The sequence below is a fragment of the Athene noctua genome, chromosome 7 (assembly GCF_965140245.1).
Source record: "Athene noctua chromosome 7, bAthNoc1.hap1.1, whole genome shotgun sequence".
NCBI classification, from domain to species: Eukaryota; Metazoa; Chordata; class Aves; order Strigiformes; family Strigidae; genus Athene; species Athene noctua.
Window position 1 is genome coordinate 6155419 of NC_134043.1, and position 18928 is coordinate 6174346.

At 33.5% G+C, this 18928-nt stretch overlaps 1 protein-coding gene across 1 annotated transcript in view; it reads left to right on the forward strand.

The window, feature by feature from the left end:
* Positions 1 to 18928, forward strand: part of LRP1B (LDL receptor related protein 1B) — a 370405-nt gene that overhangs the window by 182496 nt on the left and 168981 nt on the right. The window contains exons 33-38 of the mRNA XM_074910092.1: positions 3700 to 3834; positions 4236 to 4365; positions 9306 to 9432; positions 9587 to 9738; positions 10030 to 10154; positions 13210 to 13581. Coding sequence (XP_074766193.1) covers positions 3700 to 3834; positions 4236 to 4365; positions 9306 to 9432; positions 9587 to 9738; positions 10030 to 10154; positions 13210 to 13581 — 1041 coding nt within the window. The remainder of the gene's footprint in view (positions 1 to 3699; positions 3835 to 4235; positions 4366 to 9305; positions 9433 to 9586; positions 9739 to 10029; positions 10155 to 13209; positions 13582 to 18928) is intronic.

The window sequence follows — 18928 nt, forward strand, 5'->3', positions numbered from 1 at the left end:
TTTGTATCTGTGGTGTACGTACATGTGTGTATGGGTGGGAGAAGAACAGATTTCGCTCTCTTTTTTGAAATAAGCATTTTGGACAGACTAAACTGACGAGGCCTTACAAGAGGGGTAATATTCAACAAATAATTTTTCTGTTGAATTTTGAGTTACAGGATTTTATTGGAAAAATAGTAATGTGTTAAATAGCATTAATTTCCAGTGTTTGCTGATAAGCTGCCTGTGGACAGTAGGAGTCAATGTGAGGCTGTGGTTACTATTGCTCACCACTTAACAAATTATTTGTAGAAGCTGTGTAAAGTTGCAGACAGTTGTTTCCCACTTTCTGGCCACTGTCATTTCCAGGTAGTAATTCTTTTCTCTTCAGGTTCCAGCAATAGAATAGGTAAAAAGATACTGAGAGCTCCAAATTGAGTATAGACCTTTCCATCTCTCTGAAGCCAGAATTGACTTCAGGAAACAGATGCTGAAGGGACTTTTTGTCTCCATATCTGTTATTTTTCAGAGTAATTGGGAAAATAAAACAGGTCTGTACAATTACAATATTAATAGTTCTACCTGACAGAGACAACACTGACACACAAATCTCTGAAAACATCATCCACTTTTATAAGTGAATAGCATTCAACAAAATAAAGGTCAATTGCTTACTTTGAGTTCCTGTTTCCTTGTTCTGCATGCTATAGGTCTTCAGTGGTTGAGTCCTACTGAGAACGTTAACTCCATATTTTATTATGATATGGAGAACTTTGATTGTTATCAGAAAGGAACTCAAAAAAATTCAGGTCTCCATAAAATAAGGGGTTTGTCATTTGGACCATACCATGTGTATCCAAATGCAAGTTGAAACAGCAAATGCTGTAGTGTTAGCTGTATTTGGAACCCACAGGGATCTTTATTAGTTTGGTGACAACAGATTCCTTAGATGTTTTCACACTGTACAACAAAAGCGCTTTTTTTTTTTTTTTAAGCTGTCATGAAGTACCTGAAACATCAAAAAATATTCCCCAATGTAGTGTATACAGCATAGTGAGTGAAAATTTTTGCATTGCTGTGAATAAATGTTTATCAATACTTAAAGAAAAAATTTATTTATTTTTTTTTTCCCCTTAGAGCATCTTTGAACAATTGTATCAAAATGTCATAGTCAATGCACTTTACAGCTGTGTTTAATGGAGATTTAATTTGGGATATAGTATCTAGGCAAGTAAGGTATAGGACTGTAAAAGAATATGAGAATTTTAAAGAAACGGTGTGTTAGATGAGTTTTTAATATCAATATATGTTTGTGTAATATTTGCATACTCAAGCTGTTAGCATTAACTTTTAAGGATGCTTTCTAGAAGCAGTGAAATTTATGTGTTTTGTGAACTTCAACACAGCAAATATTACTTGAGTTTCCTTGACTAGTTTCAGTCCCAAAACTACTAAAATATTTTTTGTTTATAGAACAGAAACAATCTGCTTAAAAATTCTGGTCATTTTACAGAAACACTACTGACTAAATAAAAATCCAATTTGACTGATGGTAAAATAATATTCCCTGTAATATTTATCTTGAAAAAGTGTTTTCCTTTATTATATCTGCACATCTCCATGATTTTGTCTGTCCTCACCATCCTTTTTTGTATGTGTACTTAACATTTAGTTGCTTTCTACCTGTTTATATTCAGGTCAGGCATATTGTGTTTTAAGGAAAAATGTTGATCATTGACAAAACAAAGCTGTGTCATAAAATACTACATTTTACAGAAGGTAAACTAGTAATTTAGGTAGACTTCAAATGATTGTTGTGTGTAATGATATAGTCTAAAGAGGAATATTATTTTTTAAAAAAAATTGGTTTTATCTCTTTAATGTGATTATCTGAAAGTAAATCCAGGTAATTCAGTTGCTTGAACTTTTGGATTACTGAAAGACACTATTTTAAGAAAACAGCACTACAAAGCCAGTTGTGCTACATACATTAAGATATAGACATGGAAATGAAACCACAAAGATCTTTGTGTTCTTATAACACAGTTTCTAAGCTGTTATGTGGATTCTTCCTCACGTGGCTGACATAAATAGTCATGGTATGAATACAAGATGTTTTATTTTTATGGAGATGAATTAAACTGGAATATGAAATACATAAAATTCACTTGTAGAATGTCTTATCCAGTTGGTAAACATAATAGCTTGAATTTTTTTTTATTAACTGTGTACTTTCAGATAAGACTTTGTAGTAATTCTGTATATCTCGTATTCCACTGAAGGGTATCTTGTGAAGCACACAATCATAGATCAGTATCTTACTGTTGAATGTTATGTGTGGCTAGTATTAAGATCTGTGTAATTTTTGTAGTCATTTGAAATAACTAGCAAAATACATGGCTCTCGTGGTAATCAAACTATCTATTTAGGATACTTGAAGTCAGAATTTGTCATTTGTTTTACTGGTGATGTGGGTAGGGTTCTAGAGGATACCAAATGGGTTTGGTCTTGGAATTGACTGTTACCAGTTTAAGTTTCATTTTTCTCTTTTCTGTTTTATATGTATGTATTTGTATTTTTATGCATACACACACAGATAAATGTGTGTCTATATGTGCATATATTAGTATCTACATTTATTTTTATATGTAGTTCTATATATATAGAAATACAGATATTATTTAAATACATATACACACTCTCTCTCTTATGGACTTAAAAGCAAATATATGAAGTATGAAAAAATAAAAAAGGAATGAATATTATTTATCTCTGAAAAATTTTTTTCCCAGACAAAAAAGCTCACTCAGGAGGTTCCCAGCTGATTACTTTGAAATCAGAATGTGGGTTGGAGTATATCTGCATTGTTAACTCAGAGATCTGTCAATGAAAGTAGAGGGAATTCTGCTTGAGGGATGTCATCACTTTGTTTGCCCCATCCCTTTATCAAGGGTACTTTGTGACTACAGAGGCAAGTGTGTATCTGTGTTTTGACCACTCCAAATTCTCGGCCTGGTTGGCGATTTCAAATGGTCAGTGAAAATAGGTTTGTACTGTAAGACTACTCTCTTCCACTTTATGGACAGTCAACTGCAGCAGTATGGCAGGGAAGAGAGCTGAAATGCCTTAAGACACCAAAAGAGACTTTTAGTGAAAGCTTGTCAGGACACTTAAAATAAAAGATGAATTGAGGATAGAGTCAATTTTTTATTCTTTTATCAGTATATTAGTCTCAAATGTCAGACTTTTTTTTTTTTCTAATTAAATTTTTTTATACTGCCAAAATTCAATCTGTATGATTACTGAAGGAAATTACTGTAAAGGCAGTCATACGCTGTGGTTTTCCAGACTCCTGAGTACTTTGGAATGGTGATTAATTAAAAAAAAAAAAAAAAAAGTTTTTCAAATGTTTATTCCATTATGAAAAGAAAAAAAGACAACATACTGTGATTTTTGACAGGGGCAGAATTTTCCATCTGTTGTCGTGGCCCTATTGTGATATATGTGCAGTACTAAATAACCAGTACACAACCTAGAATTCTGATTTAACTATTTTAAATAATTTTTTTAAAGGAAAAAGAATGAGTAATTCAATATCATTTTAATACCATTCTTCTATTTACTGTGAGACATATTAATAAAGTTATAAGTGACAGTTCTTAACAGTTCCTGATGTAGATACCTGGACTAATCTAAGAGTCATTGCCATGTATTTTATAGGCAATGATACAATCTACTGGACAGACATGGGCTTCAACAAAATTAGCAGATCGAAACGAGATCAAACATGGAAAGAAGACATTATTACAAATGGTTTGGGAAGAGTTGAAGGCATTGCAGTGGACTGGATAGCAGGTAGGTCTTAACCTGCTTCAGGAGTTGTCATGATTTCTAACAGTATGCTCTTACATCTTCAGCTCAAAGCTAAATGGCTTGGTTTGCTTTCAGCTCTGTATTTCCAATATTCCAAACGTCTAGATGTTTTTCTTTACGACCATTGGTTTTTGCAGTTTTACTACAGACAGAAAAATTATTTAAATATCTTGGATAGTTGGATTTCTTAGATGGACAGTCTCGACAGTGACAACCATGAATACAAGTTTATAATTTAAAATGGAAGGCTGAGTAGGACCAGAAATTACAAATGTAAGATAAAATGCAGCAGTTGGTTTCTGGTCCTAACTTACACACTGAAGATTTAAACACTTTTCAAGAAGTCTTTTCTTTCTCCAGTAACTTCAAGGTATTTTTCCTAGGTAACATATATTGGACGGATCATGGCTTCAACTTAATTGAAGTTGCCAGGCTCAACGGCTCGTTCCGATATGTAATTATATCCCAGGGTTTGGACCAGCCAAGATCTATTGCGGTACACCCAGAAAAAGGGTAACATGACAACGGCTACTTGCATTTCTTTTAAAGTTTGCATGCTAGCACTGAAGCTCTTAAATAAATAAATTGAGCCCTTCATTCTAACAGATAAATAAACCCTAAAAGGATTGTATTGGAAACTATTGTACTGTAATTAAACACAGGCGGAAGTAAGTGTTATTCCTAATCATATACTGAGTTTTTTCACTGGTCTCTGCATACATGACATACTGCACTTTCTTTGCAAAACAGTTTTCATTTTCTAAGACAATCATTTCAACTGAAGTTTAGACATTGCGTAGAAGACTGCTTAAATCTATTCTTGTTTCCAGCAAATTCAAGGAAGTTGCATAAGCTGATGATGCCCTCGGTGTCATGATGAAATCATAGAACAGTGTAACCCTTGGTAGTTATAAATTCCAGTATCATGTAACATTCCACTACAAAAAGCATGGAGATTGCCTGGAGTAGCTCAAAGTAATGTGATGTGAAGCATGCGGGTAAGAGTAAGGGATGTTAAAAATGGCATCAGCCAACGGTTTGTTGAGAGTAGGGACTACCTCACAGCATTTACAGAAATAGAGAACATTATGCCCCCTTCCAGCTCCAAGACTGTTGTAAGCAGAGCTACAACTAAAACAGAAGCAGTAAATTGTGCAAAGAATTCCCGTATTTTTTTCATGGGAATATGAAATAAACTTTCTGCAGAAAAGGCATGTAGGGAAGACTCAGTGGATTTAACTGCTACACTTCCCTGCTAAAACAGAAGTACTAAAGGGCATGTATCAAAATCTTAAAGAAGTACTTGAGCAACTGTCTGCCCCCAAAGTCAGAGATGACACTATAGCTCATTTTCCCCAGATTCAATCAAATCAGTGTCTTACTATTTTCAGGAAAGCAGTCTCTGTACTCAGAGCAGTTTGCTGCCATAGTAATGAAGAATTCTGACTTCCCACTGAGGCCCGATTGATACCAGTGATGCAAAATGCCATTTGGATCTTTGCCATGATTTCTTCTGTGAGAATTTAGACATAGTGATCTGTGTATTTTGCAGACTAGAGCACTGCAGTAACTGGTTTTATTTTCTGCATAATGTAATAGCTTGTGCCACACATGATTACAGCTGTGTTCATACAGCACCAGTGGTGGCTTGGCAGCATCTGCTAACAGGTTAGGATTAATGCAGTCCTTCAGAGTAGGATCTAGTAAGGATCTGGCTGAATTAATTATTATCTTTTTGGTTTTAATGTACCAGAATAGCTGGGCTCTTTTGTTAGAAAAACGAAACAAAACAAAAACAAACAAAAAACCACCAAAACAAACAAACAAAAAAAACCACCACTCCAAACAAAATCAACAAAAACATTTGAAGGAAAGTACACAAAAGCTTGATTAAATTATTCTAAACAGACGGGTAGACCAAACTTCTTCAAAACAGTAGTTAATTTACAGTGTAATTTTCCTCAGCATGTATATAATGTATTTGCTGTACACATATGCAGATAGTCCTCATGAAATCTGTGAGGACTAAGTGAAGCAGATGCAGTTTCTCTGGAGAATACTTAAACATTAAAATTATATTAATTATATAAATAAAATCCATTTTTTTCAATGAGAAATGGTAAAAAGTGTAATTAACTCTTCTGCGGTTTTTGAAGAGGGAAGATGGGTTGTAGCTGAGATCCAGCATTTATCACTTCCTATAGGAAATAGTATATGCTGAACCCTTGACAAAATAACATTTGATACTGCTGTTAGTAGAAGAGTTGCTTTTTTACTAAAGTTGTAGGGTTTTTTTATTTTCTTATGATGCTTTCTGAATCAACAGTTCATGGTTTTATTTTTCCAAACTGGTAAGTGTGCACATAAGCAGATGAAATAATAGCCAACAATATTAACAAGATTCTTTGGAAAGAAACAATTCCTACTTTTAAGTTAATGTGTATTTAGAGATGCCACTGAACCATCTTCTTGGGTCTTAGAATAGAATAGTGTAATGCCACCAAAAAGCTAATATTAATAAAATGTGGTTAAAAAGTGATTTGGAGGAGTTAAAATTATAGCGCTTAAAACAAACTGTAAAGAGAAATGTTAAATGTAGGAATGAATTCAGGTGTGAAACATTCCTTAGGTGTTTTGATCTTGAGAGTTTTATAGTTAGTTTTTGTTTGTGTTTAGAATACTTAAGGAAGCATAGGAGTATGAGAGGACCGCAGATTAGTGATTGGTTTACGTGTCTGGTAGAATGGTGTATCTTCTGCAAAGGTAGCTGAGCTTCACCACTCTTTTTTAATGCTGTGCCACAAAATGATATCTTGAGATGTCTCCAGTCAAAGTTTCTTCAGAAGGATAGCAATGTTTTGCTAGTGAAGTACAAGTATACCTTTCTGTGGGAAGATTAAGGCCTTTTTACCCTCTGTGTTATTGTCATATCTCTTTCCCTTTACGCAGCAAAACTTTCAAAGCTATTTTTCCCTCCCCTTGCCTTGACTTCACATTCTTCATTTCTCTTGAAGCTTGAGTTGACAGCTATAAGAATAGAGAGGAAAATAGCAGTTATTAGATGTCGTTGAATCTGCCAGTTATACCAAGATATGAAGCAGCCAGCATTCAGCTGGTTGGTAAAATTATTTATTGTTACTAAAGAAAAAAGTTAAGAATGTGTAGTTCTACAAAGGACTGTCTTTGTCCCTCATCAGGTATACTTGCTCATATAACATACAGTTGATGGACTGGTTTTTTTTCCCTCAATGAAATAATAGTTTCCTGATCAAGCTCAGAATTGTGGTTGAAACATGAAGTTAAGCTCATACTGAAATAATTCTTAGTCTTTGAAGATACCTCCTTCAAAAACATTTTGGGAATTTCATTTCTGTTTAGGGTTAGAGGAGGCAGGGGAGTTCAACCTCTGATTTAATTTTTTTCCAAACAATTTTTTTTTTAAGATTCTAGGCCAGCATGAAATTTACACCACTTGCACCTCCATGTCAGCTGTTTAAATTCTATATGGGATAGTTCTGAAATAAGTTGAGTCTTAGTTATTCTACCATTGCACCAAATACGTTGATAGCATATTGCTACCTACAAAGGTCCAGAAAATCAGTATTTTAAATAGTACTTTCCAGACCTTTTGTGAAGATATAGGAGATCAAGTTTTTCTATACTAGTTAATAGTTTCTGTAAGTTTATATATCAATATATTTATAATAATTAATGCTCTAAGAGAGTATTAAGTAACTTGCCCTACATTTTTTGCAGCTATTCAGGATTTTCTCTGGAGGATTTGAGATTCATTTAACCTACTAATTATGGTTTTTATTTTTTTTTTTTTTCTCAGACTAACTAGTCTAAGGAAAGAGCACAGAATGTTTAATTCAAGTATACTGAATGCCTGCCTTTCTGTAGTGAACATTTAGTTGATGTCCTGTGTTAAGAAAGTACCTGTAATTAGATGCCTGAAAGCAAGTTCAGTTCTGTTGAACCAGATTACTAACAGCACCTCTAAAGTTGTATTACACTTAAGCAGTGATTGTTGATATCCAGCTGGTTAATACTGACTTTTAACATTTCTAGAACAGATTTTTAATGTGGCTAATGTAGTAGTTCAATTTCCTCATTGTAGTATAAGCTTTGTAGTTAGTATTTATATTACTGTTTGTTATGTCAAGAAGTATGAGAACAAATTTGGGTTTATTATAGACAGAAAGCCCTACAATTAGAACCAAAGTAAGGTGCACATAGTCTCAGAAGCTAAACTTTATGAGCTAATTATAGGATCCATATTTGTTCTCCCCTGTCCCATTCTTACCCCTCTCTTTTTCACGTATCTGCTGTTATCCAATCAAATACAGCTATTTAACAACAGATTGCTATTATGATATCAACAGACTCAGGGATAGAACTAGTTGGTAATGCACAGAAGACTTTTGTAATCTTTAAAAACAAACTAATTGATACATTCCAAACAGAGAAAAACAATGGTGAGTGGGTTTGTATGTTCTGTTCATTTTGTGTAGTGTATGACTAAACAGTGTTTTAGTGTGTTCTTACAAATATTTGCTATGAAAATTCTTCTCTTCAGGCAATTAGTAATATGCTAGACCTAGATTTTATTATCTTAGAGATTTCTTGCTCAGAAAAAAAAAAAATATATATATATTTGTGTGTTTATAACATTTTAACACGTATAAATTTATATACATATATATATGTAGACACATAGACATTTACCTAAAGCTGTTCCATAGGTTACTTTTCAGTACAGGAAGTGCTCCATGTAGATTAACTGATTTCATTTTGCCATACCTAAAAAAATTGAGAAGTAGGAAGTCAAGGCAGAAGTTTGACCTAGTATCTTATCCTGAAATAGTGATGTTACTGTGCCAGTAAGTATACAGTAATATAAAATTAGACAATTAAGATGAAGATGCTTCCCATGAGCATTAGAGAGAACAGGAGAAATATTTTTTTCCCAAATAAAATCCCTTTGCTGAACCATTTCCCACAGTGCTCCTTACTGCTTCATATTTAACACTTTAAGTTAGACATACATCTCTTGTATTATCACATTTGTTAGTAGTTAGATGTGAAAGCTTCTGTTCCGGTAATTTTTTAATTTTTTTTTTTTTTTTTTTTATAATTTGCTTTTATTTTTCCAAGAACAAAGCTGAATTCTTTAAGGAATAGAATTACATACTGACAGATCGAATGCAGTTTTAAGAATTGTTTATATATATATCTTTTACAAAAAAAACTCAACAAAGTGCTCTATGAAACAAGTATTATGGTACATTTGATCTCTTAAGATCATTTGGAGACATGAGCCTTATCATGTTTTTTAAATACCTATTTAATGGTAATGGTGCATTTTGTTTGCAACTGAATTAAAGTATTGCAAATTTTCAACTCTCACTTTGATGCTGAATTTTTAATTGGTAATTTCTACAACTTTTTAGGTATTTATTTTGGACAGAGTGGGGACAGACTCCTTGCATTGGCAAGGCACACTTAGATGGGTCTGAGAAGGTTGTGCTTGTGAGCCTGGGGATTGCGTGGCCTAATGGGATTTCCATCGACTATGAGGTTAGTTCCTCTGTCTTCCAGTATATGTTAAAATGTACAGTATTTGTTATGTTTCGTTAAAGCCAGCTGGTCTTCCACTTTGATATAATCTTAATAACTCTTAGTTAAATACTTGGACAAGACTGTTGATGTTTCCTTTAAAATTAATCTTTAGGAAAATAAATTATATTGGTGTGATGCTCGTACCGACAAGATAGAAAGAATTGACCTTGAGAGTGGAGGGAATCGGGAGATTGTGCTGTCAGGGAGCAATGTGGATATGTTTTCAGTCGCGGTGTTTGGAGCTTACATCTACTGGTCTGACAGGTAATTTATTTTTCATAAGTATTTGAGTCTCAAAATGTTATTTCAGTGCCAGGTGCTTCACCTTTGTAGGATTAGCCATTCCTTAACAAGGTCACAGAATGGATCGCAGAAACCTATGCAATTTCCAAAGAAAGGGCATTTCTGATGCTGAAAGCTAAAGCATATCAGTGTCATAGATGAGAACAGGTTTCTTCACCTTCTGATAGGTGAACTCTCCACTGCCCTTCAGTCATTTGTTTGGTGTGACTTAGTTGAGGATTGTTGATGAGACATCTTCAACTTTTTTGGCAGAGCACATGCAAATGGCTCTATTAGAAGAGGCCACAAGAATGAGGCCACGGATGCTGTGACCATGAGGACTGGCCTTGGAATAAACCTGAAGGAAGTGAAAGTCTTTAATAGAGCACGAGAGAAAGGTTGGCTGTTCTTAAGGATGCTATTGATTGTTTTAATATCACCTGCTACTTTTTATGTATATTAAAGCATACCAAAAGTTAAGTAATCACTGATTTTATCTCCACTTTTTACTCTTGAAATATTTTTTAAGCTAAAATTAATGTACTAAAAAAAGCATATAGTACAACTTCTACTAAAATTCTTCTGAGTATTTTAAGGAGAAAAATCAAAAACCAAAACACTTCCTATCATTCCAGGTTTGGTGGTTTTTGTTTTGGTGGGTTTTTTTTAAAAAAGAAAGGCAAAAAACAGGCATAAGGGGGACCTTGAGCTGTGCTTTAAACAGCAGTAATCTCAGGTAGTCTCAGATGTCTACTGGAAAGCAAACCAGATATTTTGTTCTCACAGCTAGAAGTTCCCAGCTCCTGTGTCTCAGATATGTTTCCCGAAATTACTTGGGTTTAAGTCCTAGGGGGGTTTTTTGTGTGGAAGAAAGCTTGTATATAATCTGTTTTCCTTTGTATTCACTTTGTTTAGTGAATTTAAGAGACAAAACTTATGATTAACTCTCTGTGATTTATCATATTAATGGTTAAATTTTATTTTCCACTACCTCGCTAAGAATAATCTTGCTTTTTAATTTTAGCTGTCTTTTTCATCCTCAAATTCTGGTTTTGAGGAGTCCTTGAAAAACCAGTTTCAATGAGCCAATGTGGTTAGCAGTTTACCGAAAATGATGATGATTTCCACAGAACACACTGCTAGCAAGCTATCCAGATAAAATTTTCTATAAACATATTCGAAAAGAAATTTAAAAACTGTTACTGTAATACAAGATAAATTTTTAAATGCAAATCTATCTCTGGTGTTGTTAGCTCTCAAAATTTGCTTTAATCGCAGCACTACATACCTGTAGATCCTGGGATTTTTTATATAGATCTTTCCTAAATAATTGCATTAAATATGACATGTAAAATATATCTGCATTTTCAAAGAAAACATATTTAACAATAAGCTTTTTTTGTTGTTGTTTAAGGGAATTTTAAATAGGTTTGAGAAAAATTACTTTGCAAACATGTATATTAATTTTACTAAGAATTTCTGCATATAATTTCAGAGTACTGTGGGCATCATATTTCGTGGATAAAACGAAATCCACACAAAAATTTATTGTTTCTTTTAACTAGGCTAGAAATAGTTAATGTCTGCTTGCTTGGAAGGGCTTTATATTATAGAATTAGGAAAACGGAACAATGGGATAAAACAATGCTTCTTTACATGTAATGATTTTTGTTGAGAGCTTTAAAGACTTGATCGCATTAGGAATAGGATTAATGATTACTGAGGCTAAAAATCTTTTGATGTTAGTTTGAAGAACATAACTGAATGAATTTTTAATACATTTTTCAAATCTTACTAGGGTACAAATGGTTAATGTCTTTGGGAGGGGATGTCAGTGAGCCAGAAGGACAAAAGGGAAAAAACAGGTGAAACATGTTTTCGGAATGTTTTTCTGTATCACACTATTCTATATATTTTTTTAAGTTCATTGAACTAGAAGTAGTTTGTTTAAAAAAACATATAATTAGCTGGCTTCCTGAACTATTCTTAAAAACAAACAAACCAACCCCTGAACAAACGAAAAAGAACCCCCAACCAAAAAGCCAACAACCTGTGCTGATTGTGATTAATGCTTTTTTTTCAAACACCTGTTTTACCCTTTCTGATGAGCCAGTCCTGCAGTGCTATTCACAAGCAGTTTCCTATCCTTCAATGCTCTTTTCCATGTGTGCAAGGACATACCCTACCTACACTGGTTTCAGAATTGGACATTTTTAAAGATACTCACAGCTGGTGAACTCTGGAAGCATTGAAGTTTTTGAAGAGAGATTTTAGAATGTTGAGGATCTTTTTCATATATTTTCCTTTCTCTTCTCAACCTCTCATCCTTCCAAACAGATATTAACTTTTCTAGCCTAATAAACAATTAAAACAAATGAAAATTAATACAAAACAAATGTAAAAATGTATACAACTAAATCTCCAAATGTTTTTATGTAAGTAGAGGAATATATCCCCTGTAATTTTGCCTAGGAACACAAAATTCAATGTTTCTAATTTTAAGAATGAGTAAGCTCTCATCCTCCATTATTTTTTCTTAAAAGTATCTTCAGCTTGAAATGTAGCACTTAGAAAATACAATCAACAGTACTTTCAGACACTACATATTCCCCAATGATTATTACAGTTTTCTACCTGAAAACAGTCTATTTAAAATGTTTTCTTCCCCCTCACTATATGGGAAACTTTCAGAAATGGGAAAATGGCTATACTGTAAGAGCTAAGTTGTTGTATGGAAAGTGCTGTCAGAAACAGAAACTAAATTATCTAAACTAACCATAACAGTACTTCATACACGGTCCAAAAAAGACAAAGGAAAATAGCTCCTAATTATTGATAATTATTTTTAAATAATGCTTGCAACGACTGTAGTTTAAGTCACTGAAGTTACTAATTTGACAATGGCTTCTTAATGGTATGCATTTGTCAGGGAGTAAGTTTTCAAAGTCAGGTTTTAAAGGAAATTAGAACGAAATGTTAGGAAATGTCTTTATTTAAAACAGGGAACTGGATTGACACAGTTTTGTACCTGTCAATATGTATGTTTTCACTTAGAATTTGTCTAAAAAAAGTACTGTATTCTGATGGTGTCTAAATTTGACTTTTTGCCAGGAACAGGTGTTTTAAAAAAAATAAATCTTTCAAAGCACTTGAAACAGTCTCTAAATTTTCAGCTGATTGTGGAGGAATAACCAATTATATAATTTTCTAATACGAAAATATATAAAAATCGGAAAGGACATTATATTTGTTCATTAATTGTATTCTTTATAATTGTCTTCAGCTTGTGGTTAAAGTTACATTCTTTACTATTTTGTTCTTTGTTTGGCTTGTGAATATTGTAGAAACAGTTTTAAGAGAAGAATTTTTAGAATGCATCAAATGACCATTTGATTTAAGTTAGCTAAGTGTAATATAAAAGATAGAATTTTTTATTTTTTTTTTTTTTTACAGGTACTAATGTTTGTGCCAAGAATAATGGTGGATGTCATCAACTTTGCCTTTATCGGGGAAATGCCCGGAGAACATGTGCTTGTGCACATGGTTATCTTGCAGAAGATGGAATTACTTGCCTCAGACATGAAGGTTACCTGTTGTACTCCGGAAGGACAATATTAAAAAGCATACATCTTTCAGATGAAACCAACTTAAATTCACCAGTAAGGCCATATGAAAATCCAGAGTACTTCAAAAATGTGATAGCTCTGGCTTTTGACTACAGTCTGAAAGGGAGAGGTACGAATCGCATATTCTTCAGTGATGCACACTTTGGAAATATACAAGTTATTAAAGACAACTGGGCTGGCAGAAAAGTGCTAATTGAAAGTAAGTAAAAAAAAATTATTTCCCAAAAAACATATTTCAATAAACTTTATTAAGTAAAAAGTTTATAATCTCTTGACTTTACAGTTTTAAAAATGTCAATGAAGCTTTACCATGCCGAAGTATATTACGCAATTACTGTATTTTTTCCCTATAAAATACATGTAACCATTATTTTTAAAATTACAACTTCAAAATAATTTATTTTGTTACAGTCTTACAATGCATGAAGTGTATTACTAGAAAACAGAAGTGATAATGATGGTGCTTAATTTGTATTACTGTGACTTTAAGGAGCATTACTGTTGAAACAAACCTCATTGTGCAATGCTTGGAAACAAAAGAAATCCCCTTATCCCAGGAAAATATTATTTGTGTATTTTTTTTGGTTAGTGAGGGTGAAGTACTGTAAGATACCTCTGCTGACATAACCATTCCTCAGTATAGAATACTGGGACCCTGATCAGTGTGCCCAGTCAACTCATCCTTTTTGTAGAGAGCCTAAGAAAAGTAACTAGTGCTCAGTGATAATCGGAGGGAAATTCCAACCTAAAAAATTGTTCTTTTGTAGTAGAAGCGTACTCACTAGCTTTCTATGTTTACTATACCTTCATTCACCACACTAGTAGGAGGAGTTGTTTGAAATGATATTTTTTTTAGCCTCTGAATACTTGAAGCTTGGCACTACTATCAAGGAATTGTCGCCAATATCATCACTAAAGTCTTTAGAACAAGACACAAAACATATTTTGCAGCTGAGGCCTCAGCAAAATCTTCTCAGGATCTGGCACTGAAATCTTTATCAACAAAGCCTAACATAACTTTAATACAGGGTGTATGTAAAATGTTATCATAGTTTACCATGATAAAAGTAGAAATCAAGGAAAATCTGAATGCAAATATGTAAGAAATATATCCTTAATGCTAAACATCCAAAAATCTGTTCTACAGAAATCCAAATTCCAAAAACTTTATATCTTTAATCTCTGTTACAATTTAATTGTTTTAAAATATGTGATAAACCTCATTCTTATGAAATGCATGTATTTACTGTGTTTCTTGTCTTTCTTCTCATTCTGGACTACCGTCTGGGTTTTTTGGGAGCTGCAGCTTATTTCAGTAACTGTTATCCAAAATGTTTGAAGTGGTGTATATTTTTTTTGTTCCTTTATGTTGTGGATAATTCCATCTGAATTTCTGATGGTGTATGTTATGTTGTGTATGGCATGGATACATTTACTTATTCCAGTCAACAAAACCAAAGGAAGTTTTTAGGAAAAATGGAAGAACATTCGATGTGGAACAAATCACCCTTTGATGTTGTATGTTAATGGAAATATTTTTAGAAAATAAGTGAGTTAAACAGCTGCAAATTGATGAAATAGTATTCTACAGCTGACACTGGATAATGTATCATTATATACCTGTGCACTGTGGTTCTGGGAAGGTGTTTGTTGTCATGAAAACTGTTGACATTGGTGAATGGAAAGCATTTTTCAAATATGATATAAGGCCTTCTTTTACTTTGAGTTTTTATGTGTGCATATTTTAGATAAATTAATGATATTTGTATTAAGATACGGTATAGAGAAAGTAAGCAATGTTATGAGGATGTTCTCATTACTCCCAGGAAAGCATTAAAACCTAGGGATTCAGAGTTAGCCATACAAGAGACACAAACGGCTCACAGAAATATGTGGTGGTGACTTACAAGCACTATTTTACTCTGGTATTACAGGAAGAGACTGAAAGTATTACATGAAAATCCACTGAAAATTTTTACATTTAAAACAGACGAAGAGAAGAAAGAAATACTGATGAAGCACCGGTGCAAATACAAATTGGATTTTTAGAAGAACAATAAAGTATTCCTCATTACTTTAGAATAGGCTGTTGTACAAGAGCTAAAGACATTCCATAAAGCATAGTTGAGAATTATAGTTTTAAGAAATTGTTAGGAAGTGTTTCTACTTGTAATCTTAATATGCCCAATTTCATTTTTCATTAGCAGAGTCAGCACTCTGAATAATTGAACGTCAGATGAAATTTTGTATCCTTGCAGAAAATTTACTGTATATGCTTGAGATGTATTTGTGAGCTTTGGTGTTTCTTGTGTAGAAATGCTTCAGTTGGTTTTCCACTGCAAATGAGAAGGGATATCACATCCCACTATACGTTAGTTTATTGTTCTCCATGTGTTTTCACCTCCTTTTCTTTATGTTGAGTCATTCATTTTAAAGTGGTATTTTTGTACTACATATCCCTTCCTTTCCACAGTCTGCACAGGATTTTCTCTTGCTGTAAACAGGAGACAGTTCATGAGGCTGCTTGATAAAGTGGAAGTATGTGACCAACAGTGATACCTATAAAGGAAAAGGTGGTGGTAAGACGGGTTGACACCAGTGATTCCAGTCACTGAAAGACTTAAAAATTCTAAAATTTTCTCTTTTCATGTTTACCCTATATGTTTACATAGAAATTATTAAATGGAATCCAGCTGAGGGATTTCAGTAATATTTCATTGCAGGATTAAAAAACATCATCTTTGACATTTATTGTGCTATCTTTTTCCTCCAAAATTATTACATACATGTCTAGAACAAGTTTACTTTATTAAGAAGAGATTCAAAACCACACTGGAAATATCTAACAATTGTACAATCCCTTTCTACCTCATTAAGTTGAAGCCTACAGATCATGAAAACCTTTACTCAGTATTTGACTCAAATAGAGAAAACAGAGTACATTATATGTATTGTATTATGTGTCGTCCTAGATTTTGAGTTCACTGAATGTAGATCTCCTCATAAAGAATCCATTAGCTCATGGATTTGTACCTCACTGAAATCAGATACGCCACTCAAATCTAACACATTCGTGAACTTTTCTGCACACTGAAAACGGAGTTAAGATATATAGAGCCCTTTGTTAAACAGGTTTTGAGTTCACTAAAAACAGATTTATAACTCACGAGCAACCCATTATCTAACATGTTTTTAGCTCACTGAGAACAGTTTTACTACCCAGAAACAACCCATTATCTAACATGTTTCCAGTTCACTGAAAACAGATTTACAGCCCATACGCAAGCTATTATCTAACATAGTTCCGACTCACTGAATATTGATTTAGAAATCATAAACAACCCATTATCTGACAAATTTTCACCTCACTGAACAGATTTGCAACTCATAAACAACCCATTAGCTAACACATTTTCAGCTCAGGGAAAGTAGATTTACAGCGTATAAACAACTTTATCTAACTTGTTCCAGTTCACTAAAAACAGATTCAAAACTCACGGAGAACCCAGTACCTGATAGTGTTCTGTCTTCAGCAGGAAGAAGCAGTAACAACAGAAAAACGGTGTAACGTGGATAGTATGCCATACCCTAACACCTTTATTTGTTGTGCAGGGTAGGATTTTGGAGTGGATTCTTTGATCTCTGAACTCTTCTGATGAAATAAACATTATTTCCCTTGGTCAGACATTAGGGATGACTTCTTCCTTATTTTTATAAGTAACTTTATGGTGTTAACCTTTCTTCATTGCCAATTTTGAACAATTTACCTTGTTCTTGGCTGTGATTACCCGCAAATAGTCTTTTGGGTGATTAATTCTCTAACCATTGAGTATCACACATTATTTTATTGCTATAGCATTATGTACACTTTAATCGAGTCTGCAAACAATTTTAAAATCAACTGATCAATGCAGCAATACATATTTTAAATATGTTGTGACATGCTATCTATCTCGTGTTTTGGTGTCAGCTTTTCCTTCCAAAAAGAGTGTAAGAGGTTATATTTTATTGTCTGTTTTTTCGCTTGAATACCCACTGTGCGAAGTATTAAGTTATGAAGGAATGAGTAGATACTTACTGTGGGGTCCCACCCACCCACTAGTTTCGTTGTATTCTTCCACTTCTTAGTTGCAAACATCAGCCCTGCAGTTCACTTTATGCAGGCTAGGCTGCTTCTGCTTCTAACCTGTAACCTAAGCTATACATACGTGTACTTTTGTATCCTGTTGTGTTGTAAAACCCTCGTGAACCTGTTAAGGCAAAAGGTTTGAGAACCTTCATGATGTTCCTATTTTTCATTGTCAGGGCTAGTCCTTCCTAAAACAAAACACAGTCATAGGGATTATATTTGGAAAATTAATGCTATATATATATATTTTTTTTTTTTTTCTTTTTTTTTCTGTTCTTCCAGTTTGAGGAATCATGGAGGACTCAGTCTGCAAAAAGGAGTATTTTTTCGTTTCACATAAGCTTTCTGGAGGTTTTGATTGTGAGAACCAGTGCCTTGATAAATCAAATCCCAATTCATTTGGTAGTCTAGAGGAGATCTGCATGCACTTTGGAAGTTGTTTTTCATTTAATTTTAGTCCCCAGTGGACTGTAGGCTTTGTAGAAAATGGAAAGAAGGCATTAGATACAAAAGAAGGTACAAAAGATAATAAATATATCTGAATGTTTAAATCAGGGCGGCCATCTCCAAATAATCTTTACAATTTCTCTTCAGCCCTACCAGAACTAGAACTTCTAACTGTTGCCGGTTTCTCTGAGAGAATTTGTTACTGAAAACCTAGGTTAAAATGAGGTAATGGAGCAGTATACAGAAAAACCAGTAGCAGGTAAAGGCACAGTTATGCAAGGACATATTTGGAAATCTGACTTGTTCACAATTTCTACAGGTTATCAATTTCATTGGAATAAAAGGGTCTATTCTCTCAAATTTAACTGGTTTTTTGTGTCATTAACCACTTCTAGACAGAACAACACTATTATTTGAAACTTCTGAACCAATTTCCTTGGTATTTAAACTGGAATCCATTTCGAAGTCACTCTGATCAACATACATGAAGTATTTTAAATCTTTACAGATCTAAATAGACCTGTCTTCCATCAGCAAGTAATTTTAAAGTAAATAGAAATGACTGAAAATGAAAATGTTTCAACAGAAGCAAGCATCTATTTGATATGAGATTTTTAATATTATATGCTTATCCCCTCTCATACCACGTCACCCACTGACTGTTGTTTTGCCAACTGGTAAATGGCAAGTTTATTTTTAATGATGTGACGATCTGAATAGAGATCTCTTCTACATGGAATCAGAGGTCTCAGTTTGACTCGGAGAAAGTCAAAGAAAGTATATTTTTCTCAAAGTTTCCTATTACATATAAGATGATTAACACTGTGGATTGACCCAATAAGCCAAAAATGTGTTATGTTAGATGGGATAAACGTATGGTTTTTTTCTTCTATAACATCCAAGATTAAGTCCTATTTCACAAACCATCTGCTAAACTTCTCTTCCTTGCTGCGGCATCCTTCCTTCTCTG